Source organism: Peromyscus maniculatus, chromosome 3 (genome assembly GCF_049852395.1).
Source record: "Peromyscus maniculatus bairdii isolate BWxNUB_F1_BW_parent chromosome 3, HU_Pman_BW_mat_3.1, whole genome shotgun sequence".
Classification (NCBI taxonomy): domain Eukaryota; kingdom Metazoa; phylum Chordata; class Mammalia; order Rodentia; family Cricetidae; genus Peromyscus; species Peromyscus maniculatus.
The window spans coordinates 76,912,772-76,927,373 of record NC_134854.1 but is presented as its reverse complement, the minus strand read 5'-3'; the positions used below and the strand labels follow the sequence as shown (position 1 = coordinate 76,927,373).

At 43.6% G+C, this 14,602-nt stretch overlaps 1 protein-coding gene across 4 annotated transcripts in view; it reads left to right on the top strand.

Moving 5' to 3' along the window:
• Positions 1-4,201: 4,201 nt before the first annotated feature.
• The window catches only part of Cpvl (carboxypeptidase vitellogenic like), a 105,854-nt gene continuing 95,453 nt past the window's right edge, over positions 4,202-14,602 (top strand). For 2 of the 4 annotated variants that reach the window (XM_042273348.2, XM_042273347.2), the window contains exons 1-2: positions 4,224-4,982; positions 7,976-8,158. In XM_042273348.2, coding sequence (XP_042129282.1) covers positions 4,934-4,982; positions 7,976-8,158 — 232 coding nt within the window. In that variant the 5' untranslated portion in view covers positions 4,224-4,933. Of the gene's footprint in view, positions 4,983-7,975; positions 8,159-14,602 lie in introns of all 4 variants that reach the window. The other 2 variants (XM_076566833.1, XM_015985776.3) reach the window with 2 other exon arrangements.

The window sequence follows — 14,602 nt, the reverse complement described above, 5'->3', positions numbered from 1 at the left end:
GGAGGATCTCTGTGAGTTCGAGGCCAGCCTGGGCTACCAAGTGAGTCTCAGGAAAGGTGCAAAGCTATGCAGAGAAACCCTGTCTTGAAAAACCAAAAAAAAAAAAAAAAAAAAAAAAAAAGTTGATGCAGCCACTCAGGTGGAAGTCCTGTGGCTTGAGTGTGTCTTTCAGAAGTTCATGTACTGGAAGAGCAATTCTGAAGTTCATATGACTTGTTTTTGGAAGTGTGACCTCTGGGAAGGCATTAGCATCAGACGAGGTCATGAGAGTGGTGGTGATTGCCCAAGGAAAAGAGAGTCCCTGGCTAGTCTGCTTGCTCTGTCTCACAGCAGATGCATTTACCATGCTATGATGCAGCAAGCCTGCCCGATGCCGAGCAGACATGGTTGCCATGCTCTGAGACTCTCCAGCAGAGCCAGCAAATCAATTCCTAGGGTTTGCAGGTTCCCCAGTCCTGGGCGGTTTGCTATAGGAACTGAAAATGGACTAAGACAGCTGTCCTCCATGTTCTCCCCAACCCCAAGTCAACACACCCTATTAACCGACACAGGTGGCCATGCCTTCAAACTACAGCTGGCCATTCCTTACTGCCTCTGCTGTGACTCGCTGGCACAGCCTCTTTCGTCACTACCAACCATTATATACGCCTCTAATTAGTATCCTGGTTCCGTTCTCATTCTGCTAAAGTCCACCTGCTAGAGAACAGCTGGAGTGATCATTTCACAATATGCTTCACACTATTGCTCCATGCCTTAAAGCCCCACAGCAGTCCCGCCCCCTTCACCCCCCTCCCCGCCCCACCCGCAGTGGCTCCCCCTGCCCTCCAACCCTCTGGCCACCAGAAGACTGCAGGTTTAGGTCCCACCCCTCTCTCTGCTTCTTTCTGTGCTACTGAGTCTGTTCCCTCTGTCTCCACCAGTTGGCAAGCTTGTTTGCACCTCAGGGTCTTTGCACGTTCCTCAGAAAGAAATGTAAAAGGGGTAAGATCACAAGGTATGCTCCACAGAGTTATCCGTGCTGGTTGTACAAGATAAAGAGACTTCCTTGTTCAAATATTAACTTGTGGAATATTTCTCAGGCTAAAGTTTCACATTTAAGTAGACTTTCTCAGAGTAGTTATTTGATTCTGAGAGGATGAATCATGTGGTATTTCTATACTTGCCTGAATGAGAAAGAGACATGTAAGGAAGCTCTGATACTGGGGTTATGGGGATGGGCTTTGTAATCTAATTAGAACTGTCTTTTAAAGGGAAAAAAATGTCATTCTCTTATCCATCGCAAGGTTCACAGCCGAGACTCTTACAGCAAAGGAAAAAGGAATTAACAAAGGAACAGCACAACGCATTCATTTAATATAAGTTTCAAGCGAACCAGGAGCCTTCAGAAAGCAAAGACCCAGGGAAAACTTCATTTTGGGGCAAACAGGAGGTCTGGAACACCAGAGTGGGTCTGTGGCAGCAATGGGTCTTTCCTAGTCTACTCCTTCCTTCTGGGAAAGGCCAGGGCCCCTCTGGAAAGAGGGTCTTACAACCATCTTCAGAGGAGGAAAGACAGGTTATGCGTCCATGGCCAGGTCTTTAGAGGGGAGAGTGAGAGGGTCAGCTTGCCCTTGGATGCCCATGTGTCATATTTGGGGTGTCATGTTCTCAGCTCTGATCCCCGAATTCTTTGTTCTGTTATGTATGATTTGTGTGGATCCAGGAAAGAATTCTCTGAAAAGCAAGTTTCTCCCCTGTAAAATAGGGTGATGGATTATACTGCCCACCTGTTCGAAAGAAAGACTGTAAAGCAATGATCACAGTGCTTTGTATGTGAGGAGTGCTCAGGGTTTACCAGTTGGCTGCCGTCTCCAGAGTCATGGCATGATGATGCCTTTGACCATGAACACGATCTGCTTCAAAACACTTATAAACACCAGAGGCATGCTCACTTGAGTTCCCATTCTTCCCCGACCTCCCTCGTTTCCCCAAGTGCAGAGAGAGCCCAAGATGGACTCCACAGTTGAGCCTGTGATTGGATTATGTTCTCCTTTCCCGACCCTGCTCATTCTTTCCTTGCCACACAGTTCTAGTCTGTGTCTCACTCTTGCTCGTGTAAGGCTGCGGTGGCAAAGATAACAACAGCCAGATTATCAGAGAGGTCAGGTGCCGGGTCTCGTGCCAGAAGTGAAGCCTGAGAAAATGAGATAGGCATGCCAGACCACTTCAGCCAAAGCCTCCTTCACCTTAGGGGCGCGTCCTGATGCAAAGACCAATTTTAGAAATTGAAACGATGTCTGAAGGAAATGAACAATGGAGATCTGGAAATAATTTTTGTTTTACTCATTTGCTTACATGGGAATCCTTTAGCAAAATGGCTCCATTTAGGATTTGGACTGCTTTTTTAATACAATAGCCTTTTATTATCAAATTCTCATGCTTCCTTTATGCTCACAGAACCCTGCAAGGGGCCCAAATCTTTTCTAAACAGCAGAACCACTTACTTGTACTCTTTTAAATTACAGCTTTCATGGAAGTGTCTGTTACTGACTTGTTTGATTTTTCAAAATATTATTTATCACTTTGGGAATCTAAAATGCAGTTAAATGTGTAAAGGAATCCAAATGCCTATTTTTTTTTTAATCATGGCAGTAATGTTTATCACATGAAACATTATTGCTTTGGCTGGAGCACTCATAGTGTCCAATGGGGAAGTGAGAAGGAGTAAAGGAGAGGCGTGTGTGTGTGTGTGTGTGTGTGTGTGTGTGTGTGTGTGTGTGTGTGTGGTCTCATTCTAAGATTTTGTATCTCTTTCTCATTACTGAATACTTTCAAGTGGCCTTTCTGGGTTTCTTTTCCTGAGGCTTCTGGACTGAGCACTCTACTCTTGCTCAAATGCACGGAGGGCAGCTGAGCAGGACTTTCTTCATGTCCCTTCTGCCGGCCACTTTGGTGGAGATTGGAGTGGGAGCTGAGGAGAAGTAGGGTCCAGCTCACTTTACAGATAATGATGTGCAGAAAACTCTACAGCAGTGGACTCCATGGAGAGAGAGAGACCTCATGTGAGACACTGCCCATTTCTCTGGTGTAAATACTACTGACAGAGCCGATGCCAAGCTCTCCCCATCTACAAAACACAGCTGGAAAAAGATGCGTGGAGGGAAGCTTTCCCATAGACTGCCCACCAGACACATTTAAAAAAAGGCACGACTCCAAACTAAAGTTAGTAGTAAAATAACCAAAAGTGTTAAGTTGGGGGGTGGTGGGGGTGGTTAATTTGTAAACTTGCTTTAAGATATAACTCATTCCATGATACATTTTTGTAATTTGAGTTTTAAAAGAAGTATCTGTGTTAGAGAACTGCCTCCCAGGGCTCCTGAAGATGTAACTAACAGTTGTCCTGGTCATGGTCTGCCACACTGAGAGAGACACAGAGAAGCTGCTATCTTACCAAGGTCCATGAGTTACGGTGGCAGACCTTCCCCAGAAAGACTGACTTCCCCATATTCCATCTATCTCTTGTCTGTGTATTGTTCAACCATCTGTGACTGGCACAGGCTAAAGACTGGTGTTTACTGAGACTAGAGTCAGAATATGAATGAAGCCAGGCGGTGGTTGTGCACGCCTTTAATCCCAGCACTTGGGAGGCAGAGCCAGGCGGATCTCTGTGAGTTTCGAGGCCAGCCTGGGCTACCAAGTGAGTTCCAGGAAAGGCGCAAAGCTACACAGAGAAACCCTGTCTCGAAAAACAAAAAAACAAAAAACAAAAAACAAAAAAAAAAGAATGATCTAAGATGGGGGCAGTGGAAAGCTGATAGATTCAGAATCATAAGTGAATCCTGGCTTTGGGTCTTGGCCCCACTACTCACTGATCATGGGATCCTCCTGATCAGGTTCGTTTTGTTGTCAGGCTTGGGTTTTCTACCCCATTAGACACCTAGATCATGTAAACATTTAATGTCTCTGTAGATCTAGAATACCTTGGGTCCCTTTAGCTCCATCTGTCTCACATGTTTGTTTAGGGATGCTCACATACATATTTGTTACAGACTCTAATCGGAACCAGATACAAATATCGTAATAACGCATGACAACAGTATTTCACCTTTTTCCAGATCCTTCTAAGTTACCAAGGAAAACCTCACTTTGAGCCTCTGAAGTTCTGTGACTTTAGATCAGGGTACATCTTCATAGAATGTTCGAGAAAAAAGAACAAATAGAACCTTATTCCTAGGAAACGCAAGAGGTCATAACCAGGTAGTAATGAGGAATAAGGAACAAGCCCCCTGGTTTTGTCATGTCTATCGGTTGCTTCATTTTGTCTGAAGGAAAACCAAATTATCAGAAAAACTGCTCTTTTGTATCTATAAGATTAATTATTGTAGATAATTTAGAAAGTTGTAAAAAGTATAAAACAAGGAGAAAATATCTATATCTAGTCTAGTGGTTTACTTTTCTTGACCCAATACTTTGTCGTATTTCCAGAGTGTTCTCTTTAACCATTTCAGTTGTTGTTTATATTAACTTTATTGAGTGGTAACTTGCTTATCTGGTGCGTTATTATAGATGTAGTGTGTTGTTTTCTTATCCTAAAGAACAGTGGGGTAGATAGCTTTGTTTAATATAAACATTGTATGACACTTGGACTCTTAACAGTAATATTTAGTGGTTTTAGCAAGCACAAACTCTTGAACTGCCTGGATTTGATGCTACTAATGTGGCTGGAATTCACGTAGAGTTTGTGTTTCTGATAACCAAGAGGCCATCTTCCCTGAATCCTTCGCTATGACATATTTAGACTAAAGCTTGCTTGCTCTCTGCCCTTCATATCCATTCAAGTAGGCTTGATGAAAAGTGTGGTCAGTAGATTTCTTTTTCTTTTCTTACGTTCTGTGAGTCACAGCTTCTGTTTAGGATAGGTTTATTTATTCAGAGAGTGCCCAGTGTTTAATAAATGAGAGATTTAGTCCAACGTAGTAGGATCAGCAAAACCATCGGAGAAGGTTGGTTTTTTCTTTTTCATTCCTCCAAGCCTGTTAATGGTTTTCATTTCCCTTAGGAGAGATGACAGCTGAGCAGTTGTGGAATTCTGACTGTTAAACGAGAACTGTGAAATGAAGTCTGTTGTTGCCTTAATTCACTGACGTGGAACACCATGACTCCAGTGGTTATTTGATTAAATGTTAATGAGCCCTACTAAATTGACCTAACTCTTACTTTTGTGTACTAAATTTATGTCAATTAAAACAAGCCCCTTTGCACCTTTTTTTTTTTTAAATCGTTGAGTGAAGTTCTGCTTTCTGGGGCGATGCTGTGACTACAGTGGTTGTTTAAATATTAATGGTGCCATTAAGCAGGCTGGAGGCCTGGTGCAGGGAGACAGGGAAACTAGACAACAGGGTGGGTTTTTGTGTCTACCCCAGGGGACTCTCTTCCTGGAAGAGCTTCTTCTATTATTACTATTTTTTTAAACTGTTCTTCTCTTTTCAGAACCAGTAGAATTGTTGATTTCAGGCATTCTCTGAAACTAGCTATGTGATTAAAGCCTTGGTGTAACAAATTTACATAATTAAAAACAATATCTTAACAGTGCCATAGTGGCCATTACCCGTGGGTCTCTTGAGAACTTAATTTCAATTTCTAAATTCATTTGGTTCTTTATTATAGTCAATAATAGGCAAAATCATTTTTAGCTATGTACTATATTTGGATGGGCTTATTTACATTAAGCATAGAGAATTCTATTAAGTTAACCCTGAGAGATATGACAAGGGTCATATATTCAATCAAATTATGATTATAAACCCTTACCTCAATAAGGAAATGTTGCTGAAAAGCTTTTAAAATTTGCCACAACCCAGTATTTTGTAATATGCTAAATTGGGTTGTGTTAAACATGTGGTTAATAGGTTTGTACACATTTTGTCTTTTTAAAATGTCCTAATGGTTTGACGTTTTGAAGCAATGAAAATCAAAATCAGGCATGGTATTTGCATAATTGTACAGTTCCTTTTATAATCAAAAACCTGAGTGATTTTGGGGGGTATTTATTCACTGCACAGTATTTTGTTTAGAATTTAGCTGCTGGGCTTATGATTCTGTGGCAGAGTCCAGCATGTGAAGGGCTCTGGGTTCCATCCCCAGCTCTAAAATAAAATGACCCAAATCAGAATTTAGAATTAAGGCTGTCCATCATGCTTCAGTGTCATCGGTGGTATACAGCCAGGTGCCGGCAGCTGCTGTAATACACGAGGCAGGGTGGGGTTGAGGTGTGGCCAGAGAGACATCCGCCTCAGGTGTAAGACCAAGGCAGTGATGAAAGCTCCGAAATCAAAGTTATGTTTTAATGCAGTCAACCGAGAACTCCATATAATGATTAAAAAAAAAACAACCATGATGGAAATAAATCAAGATTTTACATGAGAACAGGCTCTGACCACACCTCACAGGAGCTTCATGTATCCCCACATATCCAGGGCCCCTGAAGTCAGGCCCTGGCTTCTCTACCTTCAGTTCCTTACATGAGACAACACATCAAGTCCAGTTTTATTACCTAACCTTGATATGAATCACTCTTGCCTTTCTGGTGGAGTTACAAGGCTATTCAAATCAGCTTAAAAACACATTAAAAGTATACAGGAAGGCCCACTGCTGACGCAATTTATGTGTCTATGTAAAGTCTGGATGGCAGGCAACATGATTTCAAGCCGTTGTGAGAACGCTCTCAGCAAAAATCCCATTTCAAGTTTGTTGCTAATATTCTCCTTTTTCTTCTCTCTTTTAAAAAATGATTTGTTTTTATTTTTAACTGTCTGTGTGCATGTGGGTATGTGCACCTGAGTGCAATTGTCAACAGGAGCCAGAAGAGGGCATCAGATCCACAGATCTGGAGGATCAAGAGGTTGTGAGTCCCCAATGTGGGGAACCAATCTCTGGTCTTCTATCAGAGTAGTAGGAGCCCTTGACATCTAAATCATCTCTCTGCCCCCTTTCACACCCAAACTTTTTGTTTGTTGTGTGAGACAGACTCTCCCGTACCCTTACATTGGCTGACAATTCACTATGTGGTCAGAGTTGATCTTGAATGTCTGATCCTTTTGACCCCAACTTCCAACCACTAGGATTATAGGCATGCATGTGCCCTGTGGGCCCTAATTTCTTAAGTTTACTTATCAGATGACAATGAGTAGAGGGTGTAGTTATAGGATCCTCCATCTCTTCTTTCTGTTTTGTTGTTGGATATAAAACTTATGATTTGTAAGAGACAGAGCAATGCTGAAGAAACCTATAGGTTATTTCAAATTCTCCTGTGAAGTGCACTGGAAACCCTTGGTCTCTCCTTTGCTTAAGCCATCTTCTGAATGTTCGGTGCCACACGCGTGCATGCGTGTGTGCGCGTACGTGCGTGCGTACGTGCACACATGCTTGCATGTGTGCGTGTGTGTGTGTGTGTGTGTGTGTGTGTGTGTGTGCATGAGTGCTTTTCCAGTTGCTCCCATAGACCTGAGTTCAACCCCCTTTCATTTCCAGTCACCTTGGGGAGCACTCCCTAGGTCATTCCCTCCTGAAATGGGCACCAGATGCCCTGCAATTCTGCAGTGCTGGAACGGTCCCTACCCCTTACTCAGTGGCCATTTCTAGAGCCTCTGTTGCTCCCCAGCATTACCTGACTCTCTACTGAATTTACTTTCCAGGCCATAGTTTTTCAATGTAACAGTTGCTTTCCAGGTACACTGGAAATTCCTTACAGAATCTTCCTCCAGGTAGCTGAGGTTGGGATCAACAGGGATTGGGTGGACCTTACTTAGCTCCTGGTGATGTCCACGGTGCTCAGCAAACTGCTTTTATACACAACAGGAAAGGGTTTCTTTGTTTGTTTGCTCTGCTTTGTTTTTTTGTTTTTCTTTTAGTAAACAAAATGATTTCTTGCATGTAAAGGGGATAGGCAAACACCGACTTTCGACTCATGTGTGGAATGTTACTGCTCTCACCCCAGGCCAAGAAACAGTTGGTGCCATGTGGAAGGTGATTGTCTCATTGGTCCTGTTTATGGTCAGCCCTGGTGACGGACTCTTTCGCTCCATATACAGAAGCACCATTGTTTCCCCGCCATTCAAGGGATACGCAGGCTGGCCTCTGTTTCTTAGCCCTTATATCCAAGCTGGGAAGATCAAGCTGGGTAAGTGTCCAAAAACTGCTGCTACGTTTCCAATGGTGTTTTAAAAGCAACTACCCCCCAAGATGTAAACCACTTGTCCATATTTTCATTCAGTTTTATTTCAAATACTAGAGGCTTGATGCCATGTGTTATCTGAGTTTTGAGCTAAAATGAGGTGGTTGGGGAAGGAGTATTGATGTCGCTAAGTTGCAGTGTTCCCCTTTACAAAACCAGTGACTGTCTCCCTGTGGGACAGCATTGAGGAAGCCACCACAACCCTTGCACCTTTCATCTGTGAATGTTGACATTCACGCTCCCCAACAAAGCAAGGTGTGTCCGTCCACACAGGAAGACTGAAGTAGGAGGTCGAAGGCCCTGCCAGAATTCACACAGCTGGTAGGTGAGGGCTCTATATTCACAGGGCTTCCCTCCACCTACTCTGCTGTGCCTCTCACCTGTCGACTTATCCACAGGCCAGGCCTCAGTTTCCTTGTTAGGATGATGCAGATTTAATTATCCTCTTACATAACTTGGAAGAATGCCAGGGAAATCTAGTGAGAATAAAAATTTAGAAGACTCCCCATACCCTGTGAATTTCTTCACAAATCTAAGTGTTGACAGAGGCATCATTAAGAGACTACCAGGAGGTCAATACCTTGCAGTTAATAGGAAGAAGTTCCTTCCATTTGGTGTTACTAGACTAAACTGTATGTTTGCATCTGCTCTTACTCCGTCGTGGTGCTGAGGGAAGTCACTGTGGCCATAAAGAACCTCATTTTTGGGAACCCAGTTGACCCCTGAGCTACAAATAGTATGCAGGCAGGCTCTGGCTTTGAGGAATTGTTTGTACAAAGGAGCAGAGGACTGGGCTGGTGGCCAGAAAAGAGTCCAGGGAGGGTCGTAAGCAAAGAGGAGACAGACAGTGAGTGTTTGCTGAAGGAAGGGATGGGTGAGGTGCGATCTGAGGAGCTGCTGGAGGGGACTGAGTGGGAGAGACACAGATGAGGGACTGAGGGTGGATGAGACCAGAAGTTTCAGGGAAATAATGTTTTCAAAGACCAAAAGTAAGTCTAAACACTCTACAAGGAAGTTTAAAATAAAGCGGAGTTTCCTCATTGGAAGTATCCTCACAATCAACGGGTTACAACCATTTTTGTTTTCTTTAATATCAAAGGGGTTGAAGCCTACCTTCAGTGCTTCTCCATGAAGTCTGCCTCAGCTCTAGATTTTGCCAACTTTTTGCTGCAAGGAGGTGAAAAAGCCTTCACTGGGTAATCAGAATATATAAAAAGGGGATTCAGTTTCACTTTCTGCACCAAATTCACAGAACGACGGCTGCCTGGCCACATGGGCTAGTTCTTAAAGATGTATCCGAGTAGGAAACACATCAGCAAACCCAACCCCACAGTGCCAGATCCCACTCAGCTCATCTTCCTTAGTGACTTCAGACGGATGCACAGATTTATCTCATTACCAAGAAGTCAGAGAAAATCATTTGATGTCCAGCTGAAAGGGGGTTAAGGTCATTACAGCCAAGTCCTACCGAGCCTCATGCAAGGAAGGAGACTCAGGCATCTGGATTTGCCTGAAGGGGAGGCTGGGAACAGAGAAGGTGGTGGGGCTCAGGTCTTGTGGCTTCTGCTCTGTGCTTTGCCTACTGTAGTCTATTTTCTTTCGTTTAAGAAGCTTGTGGTCTTCTGAACTAGATGTGCTAATACATGGGAACCAATTAAGGAATGCAGCTGAAGTGTTACATCCATGGTAGGTATGCTCAAAAGTTCAAGAAGGGATGCTATTGATATAATCTAGGCAGAAAATAATAATAATAGTGAAAATAATTAATGATAAAATACCAATAAATTATAAATAAAGTACATATTATAAGTTAACAATTAAAATAATAAGTGAATTAAATAAGTAATAAACAATGATTAATGGTATTTATTTATTATTTCCTAATACTTGGCACAATATTTTTATGCAGTACGCACTTAGTAAATACTTATGCAATTTACATTTGAGTCTCAATCATGTGCCAGTAACCACGTTTTCCATATATTAGCTTATGTAGGTTTCAGAGCAACCCTAATAAAGAACATATGATTATGATTATTGTTCCTATTGCGTAGATGAGAAAACCAAAGTTCTAGGAAGATAAGTACCTTGCCCAGAGCTATAAAACCAGAAAGTGGCAGATCTGAGATCATAACCTTTGCCTAGCAACCACACTATGAACTGCTGTGCCATGTGACTGTCTCCTGACTCGAGGTTGTGGGTATGATATGGGTGACCCCAGAAGGGTCTCTGTGCACACTGAATTAGGAGACAGCTAAGCAGATGCATTAAGTGGAGAAACCATCGCATGCCTGTGCCCTCTGTGGCAGAACTGAGTGAACAGAACACTGTGGAATCCATCCAAGCAAAGGGTCATCCCCATCCCTCCCTTGAGGCTTCTCTGGCCTAGGAGCATTCCACCGTCATGGGCATACACAGTTAGGGAGAAAGCTTGATCTTTAGTCCTTTGGTCACAAGCCCAGCAGATCTTCATCCCATGAATGTGAGGCACGGACTGACTGACTGACTGATAGGTAACTTCTGTCATTAAAAGTGTGTTTCACACTCAGAATTGCTGAATGGAATTTGAATGGTGGATCCCAAAGCTGTCACATCTGGGGACTCAGATGCTGCCCGACAACATAATTAAGGATAATTTTATTCATCCGCTTTCCTGAAAGTTCGGGGAGCTGTGGACAGATGGCCAGCTCCCTCTTTAAATCCCTGTTGTTAATGGAGTCTGTCAAAGCTGCAGGAATGGGAGGCCTAACATCGCAATGGAACATTTTTGAGATAAACAGCAGTTCACAGAAAGACAAGGGGAATTTTAATTTTTTTAATACCCAATTAGCCAGCTTAATTTTATGTAATTGTAATTGCATGTTTGCTTTCTCTGAGGCTAAAATAAATCCTTACGTTCTGGAATAAAAGGCAGAGAGCAAATTTTAGCTTCTTTACAAACACTATATTTTTACAAATTCCAAAGGATGTTTGCTGCTGGATCCTAATTTGTTGCTTGTGGATTGAAAGTGTGTTGTCTACACTGAGGGTAGCTGAAGTGTTTGTGGATCTGCTGTGTACCCCAGTTGGCTGGTTCAACCTTTTACTGGCCATACTCCAATTATTCTCAGAGTGTTAATGTCACAAACACTGGCCACAGCAGTGAACAGCAAAGAGGAAGTGAGATGACTTCAAAGAAAACCTTTTCCTTCTTTAACTGTTAAAAAAACAAAACAAAACAAAACAAAACAAAAAACATTTATATTGTGTGTCACAGTGCCAGAAAGATTAAAAAAAAAACAAAAAACAAAAAAAAAAAAACTACACGTGGGAGCCTGTTCTCCATACTGCATTAACAGCTGACTCTGGACTAAGGATGAAAGACACATTCAAACATATTTAAAAATCGTGTTAGTTGAGGGAACTTTTGATTATTTTACTGTGAGTGGGTGAATAGGAATTTAAACTATGAAATGGGGCAAAAACACTCTTTCATTAAATAGAAAAGGGGTCCTCAAAATTTGTTAAGATATTGATAAGGTCTGTTTTCCAGAGGAGTTTGTAGGATTATGCTAATCCCAAGGTAGTGTCCGTGGCTGCCCATCATTTCTTCATCTGCCCCTTCGTTATGATTCATTCATTGAAAAGTATCTATGGAGTGTCTTAAGTATGTGAACTATCACGCTAAGTCCCAGGGGTTCAGAGATAAAGTAAGACACATTCCTTGCCTCCCTACAGCTCCTGCTGGAAGAGAAAAGGGACAGAACATGCCTACGTACAAGTCAGTAGAGATGCAACCCGGGAATTCTCAAGGGGAGGGAGAAGTGAGCAGCCACATCAATCTAGAGCCACCCTGTGCAGTGCTGGTCTCGAGACAGATTGATCCAATCATCTCTCGCCCATATCCCATTCCCTCCAGCTCCTTTCTATTATATATTTTCTCTTTTTCTCGGTGGACTTTGGCCTCTTTCATTTTTCTCTGTCTTCTATCATCCTGCCCTACCCATTACCTCTCTCTGGATTGTACCTCACTCATTCCAGCCTTCGGTTTTTACTTCTTGGTCATTCTTTTTGAGGAATGGATGTCTGTCTGTTTGATGTTGAGATGATTAATAGGTTTGTTTCAGGTAGGGGCTTTTCAACTCTGGCGTGTAATGTTCTCTCGTTGAGAGGAGAAGGAGAGGAAGAAAATGACAATTGGAGGGAAGTGAGCGCTGAGGCAAGCCTAGTGTCTCAGTCAGTGTTCTATGGCTGTGAAGAGACACCACGACCAAGGCAACTCTTATAAGAGAAAACATTTAGCTGGGGGCTCACTTACACTTTCAGAGGTTTACCCCATTATCACCATGGTTTGTCAGAATGCAGGCAGACATGATGATGGAGAGTTACAACCTGGTCTGCAGGCAGGCGCGGGGAGAGGGGGAGGCTGGGCCTGGCACAGGCTTTTAAAACCTCAAAGCCCACCCCTGGTGAGACACTTCCTCCAACAAGGCCACACCTCCCAATCTTTCTCAAATAGGGTCACTCCCTGATGACTAAGCATTCAAATACATGAGCCTATGAGGGCCATTCTTATTCAAACCATCACAGTCAGAAAACATCACATTTCCTCAGACACTTCTCTTTTCTTTCTCTTAAAATCCTTTTCCTTTTTTCCTTTGTCATTTTTGGGGTGGAGGTGTTAGTCCATTCTCTGTTGCTGTAACTGATTCACACAGACCAAGCCGTTTATAAACAACGAAGGTTAATTTAGCTTGAAGTTCTGAAGGCTGCAGAGCCCAAGACCGGACGGAGGCCAGCTCTGGTGAGATCATTCTGGGCATGGGTGCTTCATAGAACCCTGAAACAGCACAGGCCATCAGGAAGAGACAGAAGGCGCTGGCTTAGGTCCTTCTTTTCTTACAGCCACAGCCCTATTGGATCAGGGACCCACCATGATGGTACAAGTAAAATTCATCACCCACCAAAGCCCAGCTCTCAAATACTGAGTTTTTGCTCTTCTGATACTTCAAAATGAGTATGCAATACCCAACTTGAGTTTTGGTGGGGACATTCAGACACAAGACGGACAAGTGCCCCTGGCAAGAGAGTAGGCAGAACTATGGGACCTGGATTAAACAATCCTGACAAAAAACAAAAACAAACAAACAAAAAAACCAACAACAAAGCTCCCAGACTACTATGCTTCCTTTGGGGGTAACATCTCAGGGGCTAAGGAGACCCCACCTCCTAGAGAGCAGAATCTTGTTTTCTGTCAGGTTCCCTCCCAGGCACATTGATAAGCACTCTTTGTCCTTCGTCATGGAAAGCCTCTAGTAGGGCCATCAGTGCCCACGTTTTGCCCACACGGAAAGAGTCTTGGAGATGAAGTGACTTAATGAGGGATTGAGTTAGGATTATAAACTAAGTCTTTCTGACCAAAGAGTCCAGCTTCCTACCGAGCTAGCCCAGCTGGACCCTCGGTCCACTTCCCACTGCGACCCAGCCTTTGCCTCACCCCTGTCTCTTCCCCCAGCTGCTGCCTGGTCTCCATCCCCACTGGCATTTTAAAGACAATGGTAACCATGCTCTGTGCAAGCAACCTTCTTTTTCTTTCCCTTTTCCCCTGTGTGTATGTACTCACCTGTATGCATTCTCATGTATATGTACTCATGTGTGCCTTAGTGTGGAGGCCAAAGGACAATGTTGGGTGTCATCCTCAGTAATGGTGTCCACCTCCTTTGGGACGGTCTCTCACTAGCCTGCAACACACTGATTTGGCTAGAACAGCAGGCCTGCAAGCCCCAGGAGTCCTCTTGTCTCGGCTTCCTTAGCACTGGTATTGCAAGCACCCATCACATAAGCTGAATTTTTCCGTAGGTCCTGGGGGTTCAACCCAGGATCTCATGCTTGCAAGGCAAGCACTGGACAGATGGAGTGATCTCCCAAGACCCTAAGCTGCCTTCTCTTGACAGCCTTGGCCATGATGACTCTGTGTTCCTGTGGACCCCTAAAGGGTGTGTCTGTCTTAGCTGAGAATCTACAGCACATGGAGGCTGGCTGCCTCCACCCAGAGTCACAAAGCTGGTTAGGCAGTTGTGCTAGTGAGTGCAAACAAGGAGGGCAGGGACGTGTGTTCTGGAAGTACACCCCCTTGGAAAGACATGTCCGTTTCTAAAAAAGGAACTCCTAGTCTCAAAGCTAAGGCTTAAAGGCTATGACAAAGGAGACACATAGGAAGGAGAGGTAGCATGCCCAAGGTCTCCCAGCAGTAAAGAGGAACTGAGGCACACACACCCCAGCATTCGCAGCCCGGCTGCAAGACTCCTCCTTCCTGCCTGCTGTAAGTGGCTGCACTGAGTCGGAGTTATGTGGGAGAAAGGCCCTGGATTTTCCATCACTCCCTTTGGGATTGAATACTCTTACTATGGT